Here is a 25,878-nt window from a genome sequence, read left to right as displayed (position 1 = left end):
TACCTGGGCTGGACCCTCCTTTCCAGGGCCCCCCTTCCAGGGCCCCCATACCTCCTGTACCAGGAAGGTCTCCTGCATGATCTTGGGGTTCAGAGTACGTAGCCGCTCCATGGTTTCGTACTGGCCCTGGCAGGTCTTAAGTTTCTCGGAGGAGCCCAGGCTGTGCTTCAGCAGCACCAGGCCCACCCGGAAGAGTATCTTCACCCCTGCAATGAAGACCAGGCTGTGGCTAGCCGTGGGCTCTGGTCCCACCTGGGACCCTCCCAGGCTGGATGCCCAAGCAAGTCTTTTGCCTCTCCCTGTATTCTCAAGGCACATCCGGGGTATTTGGTAAAGTGTGACTGACCAACAAAGGGGTCTGCCAGAGCAAAGGAAGCTTCCCTGTCCCACAACTCCCTTGGTGACTCGGAAGCAAGGAGCGCAAGCGCTAACTCTCTTCTCCAGTGAGGAAACTGAGGCACACAAACTTGAAGCTGACTTGTGTCACAAGCATTGACTACAGTAGGAGGCAGAATTAGAACCCAGGACCAGGCGCTCTGTGTTCACACCCCCCACAGGAGGCTGGACAGAGTGACTTTGGAGGATGGTGCCCCACCCCACTCCTAGCTCTGGCCAGGACCAGGCCTCCCAACTTGGGGGGATGGGGGTAGGGAGAGGTAAAGGAAGACAGTGGGGGGTACTAGTCCAGGCATGGGCCCTCCTTTGCTGCTTCCTCCCTGGGGGCCCCTCCAGGTCTCAGGTCAGACTTGGTGCCCCTTCTTCAGATCCCCAGTCAATTGAGGTTGCAGGCAGAAAAGAGGCTTCCATCTGCCCCATGAAGTTGGGGGGGGGTGCCGCAATCATCCTGAGACTCTGGGCTTTACACCTGGGAGAGACTTTAGGGGGCATCTAATCCACCCTGCATCACCTTTATGGAGGAGACCCAGAGACTTCTCTAAGCTTATTCCCCTAGTAACTGAGTGGCATTTGAACCCAGGTCTTGTCCAATGTTCCTCCCATTCTAGGAGCTGCCTCCTCCCCTAAGCTGGTCCAGGGCCTAATTCCTGGCCAACTCTCCAGCCTGGAGCTGGGAGAAGAGAGATTAAAGACAGTCTGGCCTCTCCCCTAGGTCCTGAACCCTCCAAGGGCAAAGGGGTGGAATGGATAGGGGGATGGTGGATGAGAGCAGAGGCCCTCAAGTCTGGAGCCTCAGGTGAGTCCGCCCTATCATCCTGGGCCAAGCTGCCGCTGAGCCCACCTCACTCAGCCTGGAGGGCAACCAAGCTCCTCCCAACACATTCCTTTTGAGAGTGCAGGGTCTGGACTCTTTCCTGCCCTGCCAGGTTTAACCCCCCCAGTACCCTCTTGTCTCCTCCTCGTTCAGAGTGGAAGATCCTGCAGGACAGGGAGGGTCTCACTTTTTCTCAACTGGATCCCCAGCACCAGGCACATAGTAGGTGCTTAATAAATGTTAGTGGAGATTGCATTGGACTCTTGGTTTCCTCATCTATAAAATGGGGGAGACTGTGTTGCAGACAAATCACTTTGAAACCTGAAGCGCCACAGAAAAGGGGCTGTAGGCCTCCCACAGCGCCCCCTACTCCGAGGCTCACCTGCAAGGCTGTGTTTGTCCCCAGGATCTGCAAGGTCAATACTAAGACACTTCAATTTCTGATACAGAAAATCCTGATATTTGCCCACATGAGCAAAGGCTCTTTGTGGGATGGGGAACTCAATTGTTTCCAAAGGTCTCCCTGGGAGTCACGCTCTCTAGTCAAAGTGGACTTGTGCTCCCTCCCAAGTCCTGCCTCCAAACCTCTGCTCCAGCTATGCCCTCTGGGTAGCCTGGCCTCCCTTCCCTTCTCTGACTGCTCTTCTATATTCTCTCCAGGAGGCCTCCTCTGCCCCTGGGGGCTGCTAATGATCACTATTCCCTCAGAACACCCTTTTTGCAGGGGCTTCTGAAAGGCTGAGTCTGAATGCTATCACGCTGATGATCTGAGCTGGCACCTTGGCACTGCCTGCTTCCCTCTGCCCCTAAGAAGGGGTAAACTCAGAACCTCTCAGCCTGCCCCAGGATGGCGCTGACTTATGCTCTGACCAGGGCATCCTCCACTGCCACCCACAGCCCGGGTTCCCACCCACCCAGGAGCCCAAAGTGGGGCAGAGAACATCCTGTACCTTCACAGAAAAACATGTCCCAGACACGGAGCACGGAGCTCCAGGGCAGGGTACGGGAGAAGGCGCACATGAACCACTCTGTCATGTACAGGATAGGGTCGATCTTCTGCTTGTTCAGGTGTTTGTAGGCCACGGGGGACACTTTGTGCAGCAGAGAGAACAGGATCTCCCCATCGAGCTGGATGGCTTCCTGCAGTGAAGGGCACAGGGTTAAGTACTCAACCCTGGGTTCCCGGGGCTCCCATCCTTAATGCACACATATGCATGTGCCACGTGCACGCGCACACACACACACACACACGAGGGAACACAGGGTAGACACCCAGCTGGAGGTGGGCAGCATGAAATGGGAGAAGGCCTGGGAGCCCCTGCCAGGCAAAGGCTGCTCAGGGGGCCCTGGGAGTGGTTTGGGGTCCAGGCATAGCTGCCGCTTACCAGCTTCTCACTGTAGTAGCCTGGCAGGTACTTTTCGCAGATCTGCACGAGGCACCAAAAAGCTTGCTGTGAAGGAGAAGAAGAGTCAGGCATGGGTGCCCACCTCTCCCTCCCCGGGGGGGATGGAGCCCCAGAAGCCAGGACGAGTAGGGATCCCCTGCAGTCCCATAAATCCCCCCAGGGGAAGGGGCCAGGTGGGTACCTCTGCAGGCATGTGCATGAGTAAGACGGCAGCCACAGGGGCCTGGGCCTGGCAGTAACCCTCCTCCGGCCTGTACAGGGTGTAGGCCTTCAGCACTCGGAATAAGTCCTGTTGGCTAGAGAAAAGGCACAAAACCTGAGACAAAGCCCATGGGCTGGGTTGGGCCAGCAGCTCCAATAGAAACAGTGCAGGCCCACAGAGTCCTGGATTGTGACTGGGGAAGGGGAGGTGCTGGCCATCATCCACATCCTGACTGGATTAGTGGGATGCTTAAAGGGACCCTCAGGTTGACTCATCACCAATGAGGACAATGAGGCCACAGAGAAGTGACTTTCCCAAGGTCACCTGGAAAGAGCTAGGATTGTGCCCCAGGGACTCCAGAGCCCTGAGAAGAGGAAGGATTTCCCTAGGGACAGACTCAGAAGCAAAGCAGGTGCTCCCACCCAACCCTGCGAAGGCTAGGGTCTCCTCCGTCATCTTGTCTCCTGCTGTTCCTCACGGCCACCCACAGAAGCCACCAGGTCAGCTGGGGAGCAAGAAGGAAGGCTCAGGCCTTGTGATTCTAAACCTGGGTTCTTCACCCTGCACTCAAGCTGCCTGGAGACCCAGGGCCCCTGGCCCAGGCTGAAGAGGCAGCTCCATTCCTAGGCCTCTGTCACAAAAGGTGGTCAAGCAAGTCCAGCCCTAGCTGCCTGGCACAGCCCCAGCCTTGGGGCCAGAGGCAGAGCTGCTAACCAGCTGCTGACTCAGCATGGGAGGCCTCTGCACCTGGGCTGCTGTAGGGTATCATGCTCTAAGCTTCATTGTCCTCCAACAGACTTGGGCCTGAAGAGGCCTTGGGCAAAGTTCACTGGGCACTGGCCCCTTCCTCCAAGCTGCTTGCCCTTTTCCCAGATCTCCTCTACCTTCGGCACACTGCTCCCCCCCATGCCAGCCTTCAACCAAGACCCACAAGCCCCCCTATCCTTCACCAGGGCTTGGGCTCCAAGGCAGAAGACTTGTACTTCAAGGAGCTAATGATTCACTTCCCCCCTGGGCTTCAGCTGTGGGCCCAGAGCCCCAAATTAGGGCAGGAGACCTGAGTTCAAATCCAGGCTCAGACACTAACTGTTGGGACCTTGGCAAGTCACTGAACCTCTGTCTCCATCACTAATGCCAGTGTCAACCCCCTATCCCACAGCCCCAGCCGCACCCCAGGGGTTGTGAAATAATATTTGTAAAGCACCTAGTGCTGTGTGCCTGGCACACAGTAGGGACTTAATGACCATTGGTTCCCTTTCCCCTCTGAGTCTCCTCAGGGATCTGGAAACAAATGGCGTCTTAAATTCACCTGGAGACCTAACGTTCCTGTTTTAAGGCCCCTTGCAGCCCTGACACGTCTTGTCCTGAGGCCCTTCCCAGCTCTGACATTTCCTATTCAAAGCATTCTCCCAACTTTACAATTCCCCTTTAACGGTTCCCTTTGGCAGAATGGGGCAGCTGGGTGGTGCAGTGGTTAGAGTGCTGGGCCTGGAGTCAGGAAGATCCAAGTTCAAATGTGACCTCAGACACTTCCTAGCTGTGTGACCCTGGGCAAGTCACTTCACCTTATTTGCCTCAGTTTCCCCATCCATAAAATGAGCTGGAGAAGGAAATGGCAAACCACTCCAGTATCTCTGCCAAGAAAACCCCAAATGGGGTCACAGAGAGTCGGAAGTGCCTGAAAAACACCTTTTAGAGCCCTGGCAGAACTAGCCCTAATGCAGATCTCAAAAAGGAGGCAATCCGCCCTCCTCTCCTTTCCTGCTCCCCCAAAGGAACCGTGTTTCTGCCTCTGTCCTGCTCTCAGGAAAAGAGCCAATAAATTCCTACAAATTGAATGAAGGCTAGGCAAGAAGATGAATGAGCCAAGCTCCTCTGGGAATTTGCTGTTCAAACATCAGAGCACCTGTAGTGGTGGCATTAGCACCAGCGAAAAGACCGACTCCATTTTTCTGGGTGAAAAGGATGGGGCCTTTTTGGAACTCCCCAAATCCAGAGCTTCTCCTCGAGCTCTCCAAGGGCAGGGTCTGAGCCCCGTGCTCTGCACACAGTAGGGGCTTACCCATGGCCCCCCCGGGACACGAACATCTCATGGAAGGGGAACTGTCGGTGCAGGTCTCTTTCAATCACGTCCAGCCACTTGGGGTCTCCTGGTGAGAGGTCCAGCTCCTGAAAGGAGAGGGGCTCCATGGGAGGGTGATGGACAGAGATTGGGGCTGCCTGGCCCAGACATTCAGGACCAGTGCACCGCCCCAGGCAGCCAAGAAACCTGGGCCTAAGCCTCTGAGATCCTGAGGATACGCCTGCAAGTCTAAGTAATGCTGACCCAGCCCCCCTACTCCTTACAACTAGAAGAGCCATGGTCCATTCAGGCCTCAGTCTCCTCCTCTGTAAAAATGAGGGGGCCCTAAATCTGCTCTGATCCAGGCAGCCCTTCCAGCTGACAGACAGCAAGAGTCGGTCTGGTCAGAGACCCAGAAGATCCTGGTGACCCCGGGTACACCAGGGGCACAGAAGAGTGAGGCTGCTGTGCCCATGCCAATGCCCTCCTTGGTCCATCTTTGTGCCTGAGCTTAGGCACAGAGCCTCAGACTCCACATCCACACCAGCATTACCCAGACATCTGACTTGGAAGTCTGGGCCCCATCCCACAGCCCTGTAGAGGATCGGTGAGCTGCCTGGCCCCTCATGGGCACACACTCCTTGCACTGCTGGTTGGACTCAGTTTAGTTTCTCACTGCTGGCTTTGTTTTGCAACAGAGACAGGAGAACCCTTAAGAAAGAAGATGGTCCCAGCACCCCAGATCACAAAGCAGTGTCTGGCATGCCAGTTCTCAGCGATTGACGAGTAAGCACCGGATCACTGCAGCTACTGGAGCAGGCACAGGGAAAGCTTCACGGAGGAGGGGCCCGAGACAACCTGACATCTCGTGTTTGCACTGGTGGGGCTTCCTGTCTGGGAGGCCCTCCTTCTGCAGCACTCACTGGCTCCCAGAATCCCTCCTTTTCTCCAGAGCCACCTTCACCAGGAGGCTTCCTGGGGAGGGGCTCCTACAGGTGTCTGCACCTCCAGCCTGGCAGGGATGCAACGAAGAGCTGGCTGACTGGCTTCTGGTCTCAGGGAGGGGCAGCCCTAGGGGCACGCTGAGGAAGGGGCACCCTTTGGAAAGCCTTTGTCCTGGCCCTTCCTGGGAGCAGGTTTGGCAGGCATGCCCAGGGGTGCCCAGCCTTGCTGGCTGCAGGGCCCTGGAGTCACCTGAGTTGCCCTCCCCAGCCCCTGCAGAACTCTGGTCTGACCAGCCCTTTGTCCCCCTCTCTCACTCAGCAGCCCATGCGTCCTCTTCACCTGGCTAAGACACAATCCCAATGACTAAGCCTGGGCCTCCAAGGCTGCTTGGCCAGATCTGGACACAAGAAGGGGTAGGGGTGGAAGGGGTGCTCCTTACATCAAACTTGCCAGGATTCTGCTGGAGCTTCACCTTGCCTCCTGACAGGTACTGCCAGGCCCGGCCCCGCAAAGATGGCGGGATCCCCTTCTGGCACCGCAGACGAATCTGGGGAAAGAGAGAGCCACTGCTAAAGACCGAGAGAGAGACGAGGGAGGGGGGCATAAGGCAGCTCTGGGCACACTGCACCTGCCTTTAGGGGTCACTGCCACCAAGACTGCCCAAGCCTGGCTTCTCTGGTCCATGTGCCTGAAAATCCAGCTGGAACCACTTAACACCTTTTTAAAGTAAAAAGCATCTCCAACTATAAGGCGGAACAGTTCCATGGAATTCCCAGCCCTGTCTAGGCCATCCCAATGCCACCCGGATGACCTTGGGGGAGGTCATTCAGTCTCTCTCTCCACATCAGACCCAGTGGCTTGGTGCAGACATCAGCCCCTTTGGTGGGTTATCTTCCCCCACATCCATCTGGCTCCTCCCTTCCTTTCTCCCTTTCTCTGTTTTCCTTCTTCCTCTCCCTTCCTTTTTTCTCCTTTCTCTTCTCCCTTCCTTCCTCTGGGTCTCCCTAATCTAGCCCAGGCTAAAAGCCCAGCATAGGAACTATTCCCAGGCCTGGTTCCAGAGTTTTGACCCTCTCTCCTCCAGCCTGGACCAGTTCAGGCATCCTTAGACCTCCCCTCCTGTACTAAGCCCAGGCCATCTTGTTAGCCATACAGTCTCTCCAGAGTCTCTCTGGAGACAACAGTCTCTCACCCTGATACAAGGCTTTCAAGTGTACCCAAGACTTTCCTCCCAAGAACCCAGGAGGCAGGAAAGGCAAGAATTCTTTCCAGGGAAGGAATGTGAGGCCAGAATGGGCAAGCTGTTTGCTGAAGGTCACACTACGCTGAGAATGATGCTGTCATGGTCCCAAGCACAAAGCCATGTCTCTGCCTATTCTCTGCCCTGCTTCCCAAAGCCAGTCTCAGGGTGGGAGCTCCCAGGAGCGCATTCTGCTGAGGGCCCTACTCCAAGGGGAGGGAAACATATAGGGAGAGGGGGACAATGCCGACAGCAGCTTCAAAGTGGGGATTCCCTGGCCAGTCATCAGCAGTAAGAAAACCAGGAAGAAGGAAATTACCAAGGCCTTTCCCAGGTCGTGGAGGGGTGTCTTAGCAGCAGGCCAGGCTCCCAGGAAGGCAGGAGCCCCAATGCTGGTAGCTCTAAGCAAGCCTATGGCCTATGGCCCATGTCCTGGGCATGCCCTACTCCCCCTCAGTCCCGAGGTAACCAGCCTGGTTTCCCTGGGCCCAGTTTGGCAAAACAGCCTGTTTCCCTGCCTGTCCAGGAGCCTGGGTTTCCCCTACAAACACTGCCCATCCCTGGGTTCTCCTCAGCCACTTGAGCCCCAGGAGACAAACATTTATAACCCAGGTCAGGTCTCTGGCACTGGCACTGAGATATACTGCCAGGGACAGAACCGTTGGAGCTTTGGAAGATCCTGGCAAACTATTGTCCAGGAAGATCAGGCAGAAGGTTCAGGGGCCAGTGGCTCACCTCCTCAGGTCCAATCAGACCCGGAGCCCAGGGGAGCACGGAGACAGCTTATCAGGGTCCAGGGTACCATCCAAACCTTCTTCTGGCACTGATCAGAGGCACTGTTTGGCCAGCACAGGCCAAGGCTCAGAAGCTGGGAAAGAGCCACAGAGGCCACTGGGAAAGAGTCACAGAGGCCCCAGGGACAGGCTGGAAATACCCAGTTTTTCCCATCTCAGGTCCTGAGAGCAGCACAGGACCGGCTTAGCTGATCCGAGGTATCTTCAGGGGTCTACATCTCTGGGTGGGTTTTGTTGTTTTGTTTTGCAAGGCAGTTGAGGTTAAAGAACTTGCCCTGGGTCACACAGCTAATAAGTGTCAAGTGTCTGAGGCCGCATTTGAACTCAGATCCTCCTGACCTCAGGGCCAGTGCTCTATTTACTGCATAACCTAGATGCCCCAGGTCTAGATCTCGGATCTCAAATGCTCTCCCCATCCCCTAGCTGTCCATAGGAGCTGAGACTCCGACAATCCTTCCCCCAAATCTTCTTCCTCCAAACATTAGCTGTATGACTGGGAGAATCATGGAGACAAGGGGGATGAAATGGGGTACAGAGGGGAGGGCACAGCTAGGTGTGTCCATCGTGGAGTGGGTTCCACAGGACCAGGGCCAGGAAACTTCCAATCATGTTATCAGGATGTTAGAGCCAGCAGGGACTGCTTCGGAAGTTACCACGTCAAATCTGCTTATTTTCCAGGGAAAGAGCCCCAGACCCAGGAGGGAAGTGGGAAGCCGCAAGCACGGCCCCATGGTGGCCTCATGGGCTCCCACCTCCCAAAGCCAGAGGGAGCCAGCCCCCAGAGCTCCGCCATCCCTCAAAGCCAGGAGAGACTCTTGAGGACCCCAGGACCAGGGCCTCCCCTCTTCTTTTAAAAGGCCAGGATGGAGGTACCCTAAGATGGGGCAAGGAAGGAAAGCACTGGATATTTGGAGGACATATTTAGGGAAAGCCTGTGAGTCAGGGAGAAGCAGGATCAGGGACTGAGGGAAAGAGAGAGACACAGACACAAGCTGGGCAGGGGAGGGGGGCAGTGAACATGAGCAGCCGAAGCGTAGGGGCTGGATGGGACAAAGAGGAGACTGTGACTGCTTCTCACTCCACAGAGAGGGAGCTGGGAAGCCAAGAGGAATCACGAGGAGAAAGAAGAAAATCACACCAGGCCCAGCCAGGAGCACCCATGGAATGGCCCTCCCGTTCAGGGTGCTCCTTGGGCCTGACCCAGAGGCAGCCCAGGACTAGGCCTCTGGCCTTGACTGACCAGGGGCCTATGGGGTAAAGGAAAGTGATCACGGATCAAAAGGCCAAACTGCCCAGAGAATGCCTGGCTCATCACACAGAACAGAGCCCAGAGGGTCGCGTCTGGCTGGCTGGCATTGAGGCAGACGGAGGATGCCTCCAACAAGTCTCTACCTCTGTCACAAAAGAGAAATCAAAGGCTGCCCTCCTTCTATCTCCTTCCCAGAGTCACTACTAGGATCACTGGAAAGCTTTGGGAAAAGCCCTCATTGGGATGCTTAGTGAGGGATCCTGACCAAAGCCTCCCAGTGCTGGGGGGAAGCTATAAGCTCCACATCTGCCGGACCGGCCTGCTGAGTGCTGGGAAAGGGATCAAGGTCAGGGCACAAGACCCAGCCGCTGTCCAGAGGTCTGGGGGAAGACAATATCTGGACATGGGGGAATTTATGCCACGCCTGTCTCAGGAGAGACCTTGTGAACTCTGGCTGAGCTGGGATTCCTGATAGGAACAGGTCCTGGGCACCACCCTCTCAGGACAGAGGTGGGATGTGGCAGGGGAGGAGGCCAGGAATGAGCTAGGCTGGGGCTTCCAGGCTTGGCTGGACCACTCCCTACTTCCCCCATCCCATCCCCAGGCAGCCCTGCCACTGAGGAGGGAAAGGAGAGGAAGCAGTAGGAACTATGGGGGGCAGAAGGGCCAAAAGAAGATCTTGCACCCACGTGGCCTAGAAGGACCAAGGCTCCTAAGTGCTGAGGACACAAGGGCTCGAGGGCCTCCAAGGCCCAGTGGCCTTGGTCCTTCATTATACAGAGGAGGAAACTGAGGTCCAGAATGAGGAAATGACATGCCCAAGGCTGAGGGGAGGGAGGAGAGAAAGGACCTCAGAGGCCAGGGCTCCTCAGCCTCCAGCCTCCACCAACCACACCTCAATGGGATAAAGCAGAGGCCCAGCCCAAGCTGGGACATAGCTAGGGAGTAAGGTGGTCTGAGAACGAAGAGAGAAAGAGAGGCTGCAGAGGTCCTGGGGAGACACAGGCCAGTACTGGGAGCTAAAGTAGAGAGCCAGCTCCACAAGCCCCCAGCAGGCCTCCCCAAAGAGCTCAGAGACACCTTAGAAAAGAAGCCCTCCAGGAGAGAGCAAGCCCTCCAAACACACAAAGAAATTGCACTCTAAAGAGGGAAAGTAATTTGCCCAAGGTCACCCAGGCCCTCTGCCCCAACCCAAGATCCAGGGCCCCCTCCCAAGCTTTGGATCTCCCTGCTTAGGGGCTGGGAGGCTCTAGGACCTCACTGAAGGAAGAGGTGTGAGGGCACAGACGTGGGGCAAAGGGTGATCAATGCAGATGGCAGCAGGGAGCCAGGATGAAAGCGGCACCCAGAAAGGATATTGGCCTGGTCTGAAAAGGCTTAAAACCCCCACTTTGGGGAGGGTCCCACAGGGGATGGCAAAGAAGAGACTAGATGAAGCAGACACCAATGTAAGCTATGTGATCAAAGGGGACAAAGGTTCTCAAGGAGCCCCAAACTCCAGAGCAGGCCTCAGGTTAGCAGCGGCCAGCCTCAGACATGGGTGCCCTGGCCCCTGGATCCAGCCAGGAGAAGGCCCCACCAGTCCTGCTCCTGAAAGGCCTTGTCAGCAAACTTTGGATCTAGGCGGAGGCTGGATCAACCCAGATCCCTGGATGCCAGATCAGCCCAGGCCCCTTACCCCTCATCAGCCTCCCTGATGTATTGGTTCTTCCTGGCACAATAGTCTGCCTTCCACCTCCCCCCACTTAGAGCATGTGTTCTGCTTGCTCGGCCTCCTGGTTTCCCTCAGCTGGCACCTTTCCTCCTCCACCATCTATGATTCCCTCATTGTCCACAGGAGCAGCATTAGACTGGGAGCACCCAGAGGGCTTAGTCAGGGCCTGGCCCACAGCAGGACCCTAATAACTACGTGCTGACATCAGCCAGCTGGAGAGGATGCCCCTGGCTCACTGACCTTCTTGTGCTTCTTGGCCATCCACTTGTCCCAGCTGTTGAGCATGTCCAGCCACTTGGACTCCCGCTGCCTCAGCACTTCCAGGGGTACTTCCTCTAATCTATGGGAACAAAAAGCAGACCGAGTCAGAGCCAGATCACGGCAGAGTGAGACCACAGCCCTAGGCCCAGGCCACCCAGCAGGGCCCTGCTCCCAGGCACTCATCTCCCCCTGCTCCCCTTCTAACCACCAAATCATCCTTTCCGGGCACCAGTCTCCAAAAAGCAGTAAAACACTCTGGCCCAGCTCCTTCCAGAGAAAAAACCAAGAAGAAACTCAAAGAAACACACATTCAAGTATCGGCTCTCATGACTCAGAAGGTTGGCTGGTCCTTCACCTCCCTGTGTGACCCTGGGCAAGTCCCTTGCTCTCTGCTGACCTCAACTTCCTCATCTTCAAATTGAGGGGGTGGATGATATGCCCTCAAAAGCCTCTGCTAGTTCTAAAGCTATGATCCAAGTCACAGTGATTGATGCCTGGAAGAATCAAGGCACAAACCGCACCTGCCCCTTGACCTGGCAATGCCAGGACCAGGCACAGACCCCCAAGGAAAGGTCTGGACTTACGAAAGTATTTGGGGAGTAGCAAAGAACTGGGGAAAAGTGGACGTCCGTCGATCAAGGAATTACTAAACAAACAGTGGCCATACAAATGTCACAGAACAAACTGAAAGAATTCAGACACTTGGAGCTTGTGTAGGAAGGCAGAAGCAGGTAATGAGATCTGGATGGGAAGGCAAGCCTGGAAGATTTGAGCATGCCCATCGGCGCCAAGAGTGACCATGATCAGGAAGGCAGAGGGCCTGCAAGCTTCCCCCACCTCCCCAGGTAAGGAAGGAAGCATGAATCTGCTGAGCTCCACTGGCCTTCCAAATCAGGAAGGAGGGAAGATCAGTGAACAGCAACCCCCACAAGGAGCCCGAAGTGCTAACTCCAGCCAGAGAAAACTGAGGTATGTCTGTCACACTGCCATGTCTCTGGCCTCCTTCCCACCACCATGCCTCACACTTCTCATCCCTCCCCTCACGGTCCCCTGAAGGGCCTCACTATCACCATCACTTCTCAGTCTCTCCCTTTTGGGGGTTCAGACTATCCAACTGCATCACCCCGTCTAGATGCCGGCAGCTGTTGTTGACCTACCCCCAAGACATTCTTCCCAAGCAGATGTTCTTTCTTTGACCTCATTTGGCTTTGGAGAATCCCACATGAGCAAGTATGAAATGTCATAACAGCCTTATGGAATTAAGGACCATGGAATAGAAAGGGACAGTGGACAGACGCCATCTTTGTTTACAGTCAAACAATCCATTACCAAAGAACGTCAAGGGTGGGGGGGGAGGATGCCAAGTTTCCTCCCAAATGACCTCACTAAAGTGCTGGCCCTACGTGTGGCCAGTGCCCAGCCCAAGAGGCTCAGTGTGGCCTACCAGCAGGCACTGGGGGAGGCAGCCACTGACACACACAGCCCATCAGCTGGTCTGGCCACATGATCAGGCCATGTCTCTGACCATGCTTATCATGGATTGGGATTTATGAGGTCAGTTTCCTTCCTCCTTTCTCCAGACACTGGGTCCAACCCCTAGAATTTAGGAACCTGGAGGTGGCATGGTGCTAGAGTGGAAAGTTTGGGTCCAATACCCAGGCTCAGCTGCCAATGTGACACACTGGTGAGGCATTCTCATCTGCACAACAAAGGGGCTGGGTGGACTCCACCAACTGTCTCTGCAGAGACAAAAGGCCCATCAGCCTCCAGGGACAGAGGACACTAAGCTCTAGTGGCTCCTCAATGCTTACAACAGGATGTGTCTGAGAACTTGGCACCGGCTCACTTTCTCTGTGCTGAAAACCTGCCGTTACAACCTTTAGTAGCTGAAAAAGCAAAGCCCAGCACCCAGGGACATGGATGCCAAGTGGGGAGGGGATGCCCTCTGAACTTTCTCCCCTAGCTTGAATCTGGGGAAAGGAAGGAATACTCTAAGGCAGCTTAGAACACAGACCCAGTAAGAGTAGGCGCAACTGAGCTGCTTTCCAACAGTCACTCCATGGGGTAGGCGACCTCTCTCAAACAAGCTAAATACAGATGGCACATGGGGCTGGTCCTGGGTGTGGGAAGATCCTCCCAGTCACTTGTAATCACACTGTCTGTATTCACCTCACATACTAGAAAAATACTCATGGGGCCTTTGGCAAGTCATCTCTGAAAAGCTTTGAAAGGTCAGCCTGCTGGGTCACAGCCAATCTTACGACCTGCTAACAGGCCAGAAGCATTCAACAATGGCACTCCTCGCCTGAGGATAAGGGCACTGGTGCTGATGGAGCAGCAAAGACCCTGTAACCATATTTCCCCATTCATAGGAGCACACCCTTTGTTCTTCAGCAAAGCTGAGGAATGGCGTGTCCAGGTAATATGACCCCACACGGAGATAAGGCTCAGACTTCAAGGGCAATCAGTATGATCGCTCCCATGACCAGGTACAAAGCCCTGTCAGCTTTCGTCACAATAATCCTGTAACGCAGGTAGGGATGGTATTAGTTCATTTTACAGGTGAAGTAACTGAGCCAGGGTCACCCAAGACCTGACTGTCAGAACAGGAGAGAAGTCCCGAACACTGAAATGCTCCTGAAAGTCCAAGAGTAAACAGGCTGAACATGAATCGTGCACAGGCTGGCAGAGGTGTCAGGGATGGGGCTTGGTGCCTAAGAGGAAGCCAGTAACATGATTCGGGACATCCCTTCATCACCAGAGCTGCCCAAGGCCCTGCATGAATGGGGCTGGGCCAGCCTGGGCCAACCCCACAGCTTCCCTATACTATGCCATGCACCCTTACACAGGAAGGGGGGCTGTGGGAGCACGTTCCTCACTGGGCAGAAAGAGAGTGGGCCATCGTGGCCTCCTCCAGGAAGGCAGGAAGAGAGGCCTGCCAGCTGCACGTCATGCTTGACCAGCAAGGGCTCCCTCCCACAGCAGCCCTGAGCCAGCCTGGAGGGTAGCCAGGCTTCATTGCCACCTCCCCCACCTGGTTCTGATGGGCAACAGCACCAGCTACAACTTGGCAAACCTGACCAGCTGAGCTTTGTACTTACTTTCACTGATGTGATGCTTTGTTTAATTATCCAGTAAAGTTTTATTTTTAACCCTACTGGATTTGTGAGTTTAAGAGGGAAAGTGTTCTCACTCCTTCCTGGCCCAGAAAGGCTGAGGAGGAGATGAAGGCAGCTAAGGCAGAGCCCTGGTCAGCCCAACCTCCCTAGAGCCAGACCCAGAGAGCGTGCCCGTGGGGGCAGCTCTAAGCCTTCCTGCCACCTTCTTCACTCCCCAAAGAGCAACAAGGAGGTCAGAATACACCACAAAGGAGAAAAAAGCCCCTCTTGTTCCATCACTGGGAAAAGGACCATGAGGATCTTGCTTTATGTGACACGTGTGTTCTCAGGTGGAAAAAGTACAAATCAAATTGCTTTCAACAAAACTGGTCTCGAAAAGCCGCTCTACCTCGTCAGTGTGTCCAAGCCCAAGGAAAGGGCTCTGGCTGCCAGGCGCGTTGTCCCAGTGCCTCCACCCTACAGCTGCCCACTCCCCTTTCTCAGCACCTTCAGTGATCCCCTCTAGCCCCTTGGAGGCTAAATAACTGATTCCTCAGGCTGATATTTAAAGCGCTCCCCATCTGACTCCCTCCCTTTCCAATCTTCAGGCAAAGGGGCCTTTTTGGGGCATTCCACACATGAAATCCTAGTTGGAGTCCCCTGCCTGGGGCATGGCCATCCTGCCCCACTCCCCCTGTGGTGGCTGCCAGGGCTGGCTCTCCAGGGCCCCACCCCCTCTGTGGTGAATGCCAGGGTTGGCTCTCCAGGGCCCCACTTCCCCACGTGCCCCCCGAAACACCGCTAAATGGCTCTTGGGCAGTGGACACACCTACGTGGCACTTTTCTTCCCTTCCCCCCTTCCAGGGAGGCCAGCATGAATGAGTAGGCCCCAGGAACAAAGCACAAGTTCAGACCCTGGTGGCTGGGTCGTGAATATTTGCCTAATTGAAGTCAAGCTCTGTAGCCTTGGTCAACTCTCTCACCTTCTTTGGGCCTCAGTTTTCCCTGTCTGTAAGATGAAGGAATAAACTAGAAAACTGGTCTCTTCCAGGCACTAAGATCACTGATCACCCCAAATTTATTCTTTTTCTTCTCTAGTAAATCAGATGTGTCACAAATCCCCAACTCCAGCAAAGCCCATCTCCTCCATGTGCAGCACACATACGTGTTCATTTCTGACTCTCTGACTTCATGTATGACTAGGCCACTGTGTCTCCAGCTCCCCAAATCCCCCAAAGCAGAGATGGGCGGCTCTGCACAGCTCAATGCTTGGACTCTGGCACTGTTCCTGGCTTCCTGTGGTGGGTGTGCCTGTGTGTGTGCCCCTGCCCTGCCTGTGCTCACACGTGTGTAACTTATTGCCCTCTACCTCTAATTCCTGTGACTCTGATTCCCCCAAAGACTGCAAGCTCCCCAGTACAGCCGATAGGGCCTATGTGCTAATAACCTCTCCTTCTCTCTGAACCTCACCTGGCCTCCTGTTTTACAGAAGACTGGCCCAAGGTCTTCAGCCCAGGGAGGCCTCCAGCCATCTACCTCCTTTGTATCCCTACCACACTTAGCTCAGCACCCAGGGCACCCCAGGTACTCCACACATGCTTAATGGATTCAATTTTCACCTACTGGATTTGTGCTGGGGGCAGGTGGGGGGCCTTTCCAGAGGTGATTCCACCCTCATTCCCCAGCCTCTGCAGGCCCTGTAGGCATCTCTCATAACCTGCCAGGCTCCCCTTTGAGAGTTAAGAAATCCTCGTGGATAAGGGAGAGGTCCAACAATTTAGTCATGGATGGGCACAGCTCTGGTGCCCGAGGAAAGCAAAGCAGAGTGGAGTTGATGGATGCTGAGCTGGGGACTGGCCTTTGCCCAGAGGGGACAAGATCCTGGCTGACTGGGCACAAGCTCTTTCCTCCCCCAGAAGGCCAAAGCTCACTGGTCACACCCAGCCCAAGGCAGGCGGGGTCACTACAAGTGACTGGTCATTGACCCCACTGCTGCAAGCCTCTAGCTGAGCAAGAAGGACCCAGAGATAAGGGGATCTCCAGCCCTTCTGGCTTTTAGACTAAAGGATGTGTTCCAAGCTTGCTTTCCCTGAAGATAAAGACTACAAGGCAGAGTTGGGGAGGCCTTCCCCTAAAAACCAGCTTCAGACCCCAGCTTGGCAAATCAAATGGAACCTGCTGCCAGGTTCTTGCTGCTGCCTCCACCCCAAGGTACCTGCCCAGCACCAGAGATCATACCCTGTACCCTGTGTGTGCAACCAAGCCTTCCCTGGGCTAACCTCACCCAATGCCTGGCACTCAAGGCCTCCTCACTGTCCCACAAATAATATTGGATTCCCGTCTCCTCCTCATTCACATGTAGGCCTACTTAAGTAAATAACTCAGGCACACTTCCCTCATTTCCTAAGAGTTAGGGACCCATCCAAGGCTTCCCAGCTAGGCAGCAGCAGCTCCCCCAAGTCCTAGGCCAAGACTTTCCATCAGAATAGCCTGCTGCGGTCAGTAGTCACTAGCCAACATTTTTACAAAGGTCCATTCTTATTACAGATGCAGAGATAGCCTGGCCCTTTGGACCAGAGTCTTCCAGCAGAGGCTCGTAGGGTTCCTGATGGTCTAGGGACGCTTATCCACTAAATCAGCTGCCATCCATTCCTTCCCCAACCCCACTGCAAGCTCTTGTGGAAGGCCTCTACTATTATAATAGCCACACCAGTGTTCTTGCTTCTAGTCTACCCCTCTCTAATACAGCCTCTACCACTCCCCACACTCACAACTCTGAAGTATACTGTCCACCAGAGAAAATATAAACTCAATCCTGGCTTTCGGGGTCATCCACAACTGGGCTCTAACTGACCCTCCTACCATTCCCTTTTACCTGCTCCTCTCCCCATTCTCCTCCACCCCACTCCTTCCCATAGTCCTAGAGTTAATCCCACTGGGCCACCTCCTCCATGAAGCCCCACCCTCAGACTCCACAAACAGCATCAAACACTGTCCTCTTCTCCCTCTCCCTTTCAGGCCAGTTGTTTCCCCATCCTATCCTCCCAATTAGATTACAAAACTCTGGAGCTCAGTACTCCAGTGATGTGTCCCTTCCTGTGCTAGACTCCCTAGCACTGACATGGGCCCTTAATCAGTGTTTGTGGTATGTATTTTTCTGCTTAGCTATCCCAGGGCCACAAATACAGTGCAAGACATAGAGTCAAGAAGACCTGAGCTCAAATCTAGCCTTAGCTAGGTGACCCTGGGCAAGTCACTTCACATCTGCCTGAGTTTTCTCATCTATCAAGATTATTTGTAAATGCTTTGCAATCTTTAAGGCACTATATAAATGCGAGTTACCATTATTTCAAGGAGGAAGGGAAGGGAAAACTTTCTTTTCTTACAGTGATTCTTCTTTATGCAACTGTGGTCATGATAGGAACGAACGACAAACACCACCTCCTGCATGTTCTACACCCCAACCCAAGAACCCGTGTCAGGACTGCAAACCAGAAGCACCTTCTCTAGGTTGAGAAGAGGGGAGAAGGCCCCAGGAAGTAATACGTGTCTTTCTAGAGGCTCGGCAATCCCTGGTCTCGTTTCTGCTTTGCTTTCAAAGGCCAAGAAGAGGGTGGAGTCCTCTGAAAACAGGCTGACTCAGAGAGGCCTAGGAGGCAGGTCCGGCCCATCCTCTCTTTAGAGGGAGTCAAACATAGAGGAATCCACCCGAGCACAACTACCAGGAAGCAGGAAAAGGTCCCTGGGAGTGAACAGAACTTACTCTCCCATCCACACTGACACAAACAGCACCTGAATCAGCCCTTCTGAGGCCAAAATCAAAGACTCCCCAGCACCGGACTGGCCCATAGAGGGCTGACTCAAGCCAGACTCTCAACTCCGTCCCTCCACAGGCTCTCTGACAAGCAGCCAGCTAGCCTCGGCCCAAAGCCCTTCAGCAGAAGGCTGCCTGGTAACCACTTCCTTCCCCTAACAAACAAAGGATTTTCATGAAAATGCTGGAGGGGAACTACTAGGTACAGCCAGGTGAAGCTACTAAAAACAGGTCCAAAGGTCACCAGCGTCATAGGGGACAGAGAGCCTGGACAGAGGAACTAAAGACCTGGGTTCGAGTGCTTTCCCTCTCAAGGTTTCTATTTCATCTTCTTGAAAATAAGAGTTGGACTAGACCAGGAACGGCTGCTTCCATATGGATTGTGAATTAAGAATGGTTTTTCTAGTTTTAAAGAAGGTTTTACTGTATTTTAAAACGTAAAGCTCATTCTTAGCCAGCAGTCCTGAACAAAAGCCAGCCAGTGGGCATATCTGGCCCTCAGGTCTTGGTTCCTAGGTGACCCCTGCACTAGACAGCCTTTAAAGGTGTGTCTGACACTAACGCTCTTGACCCCCCCAAAGGACCTCAAATCAAACTAGAGAAGGTGGTAGAGACACCGCTGTGCCCTCTACTCCTCACACAGAAGGAAAAGGAAGAGGACCTCCCATCAAGTGGGTGGGTTAGGAGGTGAAAATCCACATCGGCCTATGTGGAGGCTGGGCCCAAAGCCCATCACAAGCCTGCAGCCCCCTGGTGTTCCACACTCAGAGGGATGAAACGTGATTTCAGGAGCACCCTCCTGGCTCTGGTATTGGAGGGCATGCATATAGACCAAACAACCCAAGAAAAATCAGCATATTCCACACATTCTCTGGACACCCTAGGCCCTGCAGCAACCAGTGAAGCCTTGCCCAAAGGGTGTGGAGAAGGGACAAAGGAGAAAGGATGGGAATCTCCTAGGCCTTGGTAGGCAGTGGAAGGGAGTAGAACCCTAGACTTGGAGTCAGGTGACCTGGCCTCAGGCATTTATTATCGGTGGACTGTGAGCAGAGGACTTAACAGCTCACAGCTGTTCCTCAACGGTGAAAAGGGGAGGATAGTATCTGCACTACTTCCGTTTCTCACCTTTCTTATAATCTTAGCCCCTTCGTTCATTTGCACATTCACCACATAAACAGAAGACATCGTTGTGGGCTCTTCCAGTCTCCTCCAATGCCTATTTGTCACAGGGAGGTGAAGATGGGTTCCCAAAGGCTGAGCCAGTCCTGCACAAGCCCTGGCAGGCTGAATCCTGCCAGGTGTGGGTGTGGCAACATTGAGACAGTCCAATGTCTGGCTGCTATCCAAGGACCAAGCTGGCTAAGTGCCAAGGGATTCACCACCAGAAGGAAATGGGGGGTCTGGGCCATCATAATCCACAGAACTGGTGAAAGCTACGTGCACACACCAATCAAATTGAGGATTCTCAAAGTCCTGGGGCCAAGACTTTCTTCAAACCACGGCGGTGGGGAGGGGGGGCGGGGCAGTAAATACCTGTGAAGACTGTCAATGGCATCTCTGGAGGTAGGGAAGAACGGGGAGGAGAGGAGAAGCAGCTGAATGAACTATGGGGTGTGAGGCCAGGAGAAGGGGAGTGCTCAGTAAGAAATCAAGAGAAATGGATCAGACTTCCTTTGACTGATATAGGGTGAAAGAAGCAGAACCAGGAGGGCAATGCCCATCATGACCACAACAACATAAAGGAAAATCGCCAAATGACTTCAAAGTTTGGATCAAAGTAGTAACCAAATGTGTTTGTGCAGACTTGCAGATGGAATGCACCTCCTGGCCAACGATGGAGCGTAATGGGCATTCTCAGATATGGCCAATGGGACCTTTCTGCCTGAAGTAATAACTGACTCATGGGGGTGGGGGCGGAGCAAAAGCATCGATAAAAAATGTTAAAGGGAAAAGTGCTTATGCAGGAAAAGCTGCAGCTGTTTGATCTGAAATCACAAGACTGAAGGAGGTGGGAGGAGCAAAGGTCACTGGCCACTATGGAGCGCCAGGCCAGGCTCCAGGGACAGAGGAGGGACCTGGACTTGTCTCAGGCCAAACAGTAAGTGTTTGGTGAGTCCAGGATGAGGACTCAGGCTTCCCAAAGCTGTTCCCACCTCACTCTCACCCTCCTCCTCAGAGAAGCTCGAGGACCCTCTCCTAGCCAGGATCCTGCCCGCTCTCCTGAGCTGAAGACCACAGGCTGGGGCCAGGGACCTCCTTGGCCTAGTCACACCCAGAGCTAGCCGCTGTCTTCCCCTCTTGTCAGCCTCCACTCAATCCCTCTCTCCCCAGGATCTGTCCTCCTCCTGGGGTGTGGTCTCCCTACTCTGCTCCATTGGTTCTCTCCTGGCCCCACCAGGGCCATGCCCTAAGGCAGGAAGGGGCAAGTACCCACACTGCCTTCCTAGGGTTCTCAGCCACTAGATCTGCTGATGGGGCAGGAACAAAAAAGCTTTGCCCAGCTCTGCCTGCTTCCCTCCCAGCAGCTGGGCTAACCTGCTCCTAGAGGATGACAAAGAATTGCCCAGGATCAGTCAGGGCCACAGGAGCCCTTGTGACATGTCCAGCAGACCACCAGAAGCCTCCTGAGGCTGCCCAGACCTTCTCGGCAAAGTAAGAGGAGACCCACAAGGCTGGCAGAACCCCTGGTATCCTTGCAATGCCCAAGCCAGTCTAGCATTAGGATGAACTTCTGGCTTTCAGAAAGGAACTGTCTTGTCATCACTAGGTTAAACTCAAGACCTGACTTTCTGCCTTCTTAGAATCTTGAGGCAAATTGCCAGGATGTGAGCTAGCTACTCAGGGATGAGGGATGACCAGGCTAGCCAGGAATGGGGAACTAAGGCAGGGTATCCCTCTATGGCCCTGGGGTGGAGAAGACCACCAGAGGAAGGAAGCCAGCAGTTGCCCAGAGACCAGCCTAACCTTAGGCCTTCTCCAGTGTCCCCCTCTAATGCCAAGCAGCCAAACAGAAGCAGATGCATGACCTTAATATCTACTGGCTTCACAGTGAGCTGGAGGGAGCCTCACTGGTCAGAACCTTGGCCCTTCTGCCTCAGTTCTTGGGGTATCTGGAAGCCTGGAAGGTCAGGCCAAGGGGGAGAAGCAAGGTAGCAATGTTTCATCCAGGTCCTGGCTTAGGGAGAAACCTGAAGATGTCAGACACATTGGAATTCCCTGGGGAGAGCGGACATTGAGCTGATGCTGTGGCTGCCATCAAGGCAAACCATCTATTCCCAAACCTAGAAGCAAAGAAAGCCTGACTAGCATGAGGACCTGCCAACAGCAGGGGTCGTCTACACTTCAGCACACGGTTCACTAAGCCAGTTCTAGAACAGTCACTGGTCAACATCTCACCGGATGGTCAAATCCACTTTGGAGCTAGAGCAAGGAAGATTTCCTTCTTAGGGAAAAAGGATCATTTGGTCCTCAAAGGAAGTGATAAGGGCAACGACAAAAGTCATTAAAGAGCAGGGCTTTCCCAAGCTGAGGGTCACCACCAGCTGCCTGTTGTCCAGGAAGGGAATGGCACATGCTGGGGGCTGGGGGGAGTCTTAGGCTCCAATGACTAAGACATGGCATTAGTCTTCTACGATCCCTTCAAACCCACCTTGGACACCAGGCACTGGCTAGTAGGGAAACTGTTGAAGAATTCTTGGAAATAAGAAAGAGCTAAAAAGCAAAGACGCAGGATTTCCATGTCCTAACAAAAGACAGCTGCAATCTTTGGCCTATGGTAGAACCTTGCTGCACCAACCCAGTCAAGCCTCAGCTTTCAAGGAGGTAACATTCACAGAAAATGAAAGTCAAAAACACAAATGTTGATACATTGACCCCACCAAAAACTCTAATCAATCTTCCTTCCTTCCTTCTTTCCTTCCTTCCTTCAGGAGGAAGGCGAAGCAATCAGAGTTAAGTGACTTGCCCAATGTCACACAGCTAATCTGAGGCCACATTTGAACTCAGGTCTTCCTGACTCGAGGACCGGTGCTCAATTCACTGTGCCACCTAGCTGCCCCCAAATGGCAATCTTTCACTAGAGGTTGCTGGAAACACTTTTTTTTTTGCACGTTTATAACAAGACTAATTCCAATATGTATTTTTTCTAACACAGTAACCATGAACTAGCCCATATGATGGCAAAACACAAAATAAAGCTGAGTAAGAGGCAAACCATTTTTTCTCACTAGTAATGCCCTAGGATTCTGTGACCTTTCATGCTAACATCTCATAAAAAAAAACAACCACTGATTTCAGACAATACTGACTTTTTATAACACACAAAATTTACAGTACCATAAATTCTGTACTGCAAAGAAAATCCTTGAAACTAAGACGTGTTTGAACCTATCACTTTCTACCATGTCAGATGGCAGTGCAAGGGCATTGGACTGTAGACTAGATCACTGTAAACATCTCTACCTCAGCTGCCCTCTGAAAATCAAAGGAGAAATTGCCAGGACTTTAGTCACGGCTGTCAAAAGAGGCCAAGACTGGGGAGGTCTTGACATCACCCCAGAGTCCAGAGCCCAAAGGACTTGGCGTAAGCTTTGGGGGCATAACAGCAACACAAAAGTCGAGCTTTAAAGGCAAACAGTGAAAATCTGCAGCGAGGGTACCAGGGGCTCTTTCCTCAAATCTGTGAAGCACCCAGTAGGATCTTGGATGCATATCCCACCTCATTTTTTTCTCTACTGCATCATCATGGTTGCCAATGCAAGAGTGAAAATGGGGCTACTAATAAAATCACACAAATGCCAAGTCACATGAACATTGGGGATTGGCTACATCTTGGAGGCTCAGAGTGGAAGAGGCCTTCAAAGTTCTTTAGTCCAATCAAGGGTCATTTCGCCTCCCCCAACAGCACCAGTGAGGATTCTACTCTCTCCAAGGGCCACCCATTCTATCTGGGGCTAGCATTCCTTGTAAGAAGGTTCTCTTTCCTGCGATCCCAAGCTTCCACCTCAGAAGCCTCCTCTTTATACAACAACCCTTTAGGTGGCCAAAGTTAATGCCCCAAGTCCTCTCTGCCCCTTCCCCAGTCTTTTCTCCAGGCCACCCATCCCCATTCCTTCATGGGCTGCTTCTGAGCAGGCCTCTCGACACCCTGCTCATAGGCCTCTGGATTTACTCAGCCTTAACCACAAGAACGCTGCTCTGACGCTTTAGGAGGGAGGAGTGCAGGAAACAGTACTGGGAGCTCCTTCCCCCACCCCTCTCCCCAAACTCCTCCAAATAGCAAAGAAAACAGCCCAGACAGAATCCTAATGGGAAAATCCAAGAAAAGTTCTGGTCCAGGTTGTCTGGTCTGGAGGTCTATGGACACTGGAGGCAGGGTCTGGCCAAGATGAATTCCAGGAGAGGGAGAGGCTGCATACCAAGGCAAGAGAAAGTCCCAGACCCGTGCCAGGGTACTGGTGCCAGACGGCAGCTCTGCGTCACAGATCCAGGATGGACTGAGGGGACTCACACCTGGGGGTATAGTGGAAGACTCTGTGCCCTGTCCAGAGAGAGGTAGCAGGGCAGATCAGGGTCTCACTTAATAGATCAGTGTGGGGAACCTATAGCTTTGAGGTTACATACAACATTCTAGGTCCTTGGGTGTCTAAGTTTTTAACTGAGTCCAAGTATTACAGCACAAATCCTCTTATTAAGGGATTTGCTATAGGAAGTTTTGATTCAGTCAAAGGGCCATTCTTGAGGACCTAGAGAGCCACATGTGTCCCCAAGGCTTGACCTAGACCAACATGCAGAGGCCTAACAAGGACAGGAATCCCAGACCAGAGCCTGCTGCTCTGAACCTCAAAATCACAGCTGGCTGGCACAAGCCAAATTCATATGGGGGAAGCGGGGGTAGCAATCACTCTGCCCCAGATCAGACCAAAAGCTTGCAGGCCTCCAGCCTGAGCCGGTCCTAAGAGCCTGGAAAAATACCACATATAATACCCCAAGAAAGCAGCTCTCAGACCTTCTTCAGAGCCTGGCCTTAATATCAAGTCCAAAGTCAGATTGGAAAAACAAACAACATCCTGGAAGAAAACAGTCTTATGTTGACAACAAGGTTCAAGACACAAACTCAGAAGAAAATAATGAGTCCAAAGCTTCAAAGACAAATGCACCAACTCAACTACAATCCCTAAAAGAGGGGAAGAGATTTTCAAAAATGTCTAACATGGTTTTTATAAATGAAATGAGAGCACTTGAGGAAAAAAACTGAAGAAGAAATGAGAGTTACAGAAAAAAGAATTGGAAACAGAATTAACAGCTTGGCACAAGAGGTACAAAATATTGCCCAAGCAATAAACTCCTGAAAATTAGAATGGACCACGTGGAAACCAATGACTTTATAAGATTAGGAGAAATAGTAAAGCAACATCAAAAAACTGAAAAAAAACAAAAAAACAAAAACCTGAAAAAAATGTTGAGGTATCTCATAGCAAAAACAAGTTATCTAGAAAACAAATTGAGGAAGATAAATTTAAGAATCATTAGACTACATGAACACCATGACCAAAACAAGATCATAGACATCACATTTCAAGAAATCGTAAGAGAATTGTCTAGATCTCTCAGAGCCAGAAAGTAAAGTGGAAATAGAAAGAATCTATCTCCTACCTCCTGAAAAAATACCCAAATGAAAATTCCCAAGAATGTTATAGCCAAAATCCAGAGATTTCAACTCAAAGAAAAAAATACTGCAAACCTCCAGAAAAAAAGAATTCTCAAGTACTGAGGAGCCACAATCAAAATCACACAAGATTTAGCAGCTACAACGATAAAGGAATGGAGAGCTTGGAATCTGATACTCCAGAAAGCAAAGGATATGGGCTTACAATGAAGAATGACTTACCCAGAAAAATTAAGCATATTCCTACAGGGGGGGAAATAGGCCTTTAATGAAACATAAGACTTCTAAGCACTACTAATGAAAAGATGAGAGTTATGTAGAAATTCTCAAGTTCAAATACAGCTGTTATAAGAAATATCAAAAGGTAAACACAAATCAGCATGAAGGACTAAACAAGGATTAATGCTTTCATTCAGATATGAGAATGATATATGTGTCCCCTCTGAACCCTCTCATCATCAGGGGTGATAGAAAAAGGGGTGGTTCTCTTAGGTGTTAATAATTTTAAGAGAAGAATGGAAAAAGAGGAGAAAAGAAATATAACTAGGGGGAAAAGGAAAGGAAGATTAAGGAAAATCATTTCACCAAATCAAGGTAACCAAGTAGACAGTTACATAAACAAGGAGCAAAGGGGACAGGGAAAGCAGCGGACACTTGAATCTCACTCTTAATTGAAGTGGTCAAAGGAGAGAAGAATATATCCACACACACACAGTACATTTCATTCTACAGAGAAACAGGAGGGAAAGGGGAGAAGAGAGAAGGATTAGAGGGAGGGGTAGATTAACAGAGGGAATACTCAAGCAAAACAAATTCTAACTAAGGATGTACTGATATGTAAGATATTCATATCTCTTTTTGAGGTAGCAAAGAATGAGAATTTAAGGAGATATCTCCTGGGGTAAGGCTGAAAAAGTTAAGCTATATAAATATAAAAGGATACCACTACGTTATAAGACATGATGAAGGGGATATTTCAGAAAAACCCGGAAGACTTGTATGCACTACTGCAGAACCATAATTTATACAATGACAACGTCATAAAGACAAACAATCGTGAAGGAATCGGGGGCTCTGATCAGTATATGACCAAACACGATTCCACAGGACTAATGATGACACATGCTCCCCACCTCCTGATAAGGAAAGGAAGTGTTTACAGGGTAGAGTGAGACAAATGTATATTTTTAATTTGAGGACATGGCCAATGCAGAAA

At 52.3% G+C, this 25,878-nt stretch overlaps 1 protein-coding gene across 2 annotated transcripts in view; it reads right to left on the bottom strand.

The window, feature by feature from the left end:
* TBC1D10A (TBC1 domain family member 10A) overlaps nt 1-25,878 on the bottom strand; it is a 35,231-nt gene that overhangs the window by 1,381 nt on the left and 7,972 nt on the right. For both annotated transcript variants that reach the window (XM_072599978.1, XM_072599979.1), the window contains exons 2-8: nt 11,063-11,162; nt 6,265-6,372; nt 4,881-4,987; nt 2,798-2,912; nt 2,596-2,661; nt 2,161-2,350; nt 52-206 (exon numbers count right to left, since the gene is read on the bottom strand). In XM_072599978.1, coding sequence (XP_072456079.1) covers nt 52-206; nt 2,161-2,350; nt 2,596-2,661; nt 2,798-2,912; nt 4,881-4,987; nt 6,265-6,372; nt 11,063-11,162 — 841 coding nt within the window. The remainder of the gene's footprint in view (nt 1-51; nt 207-2,160; nt 2,351-2,595; nt 2,662-2,797; nt 2,913-4,880; nt 4,988-6,264; nt 6,373-11,062; nt 11,163-25,878) is intronic.

The sequence above is a fragment of the Notamacropus eugenii genome, chromosome 4 (assembly GCF_028372415.1).
Source record: "Notamacropus eugenii isolate mMacEug1 chromosome 4, mMacEug1.pri_v2, whole genome shotgun sequence".
NCBI classification, from domain to species: Eukaryota; Metazoa; Chordata; class Mammalia; order Diprotodontia; family Macropodidae; genus Notamacropus; species Notamacropus eugenii.
The sequence above is the reverse complement of the archived record's forward strand: the minus strand, read 5'-3'. Positions and strand labels throughout refer to the sequence as shown.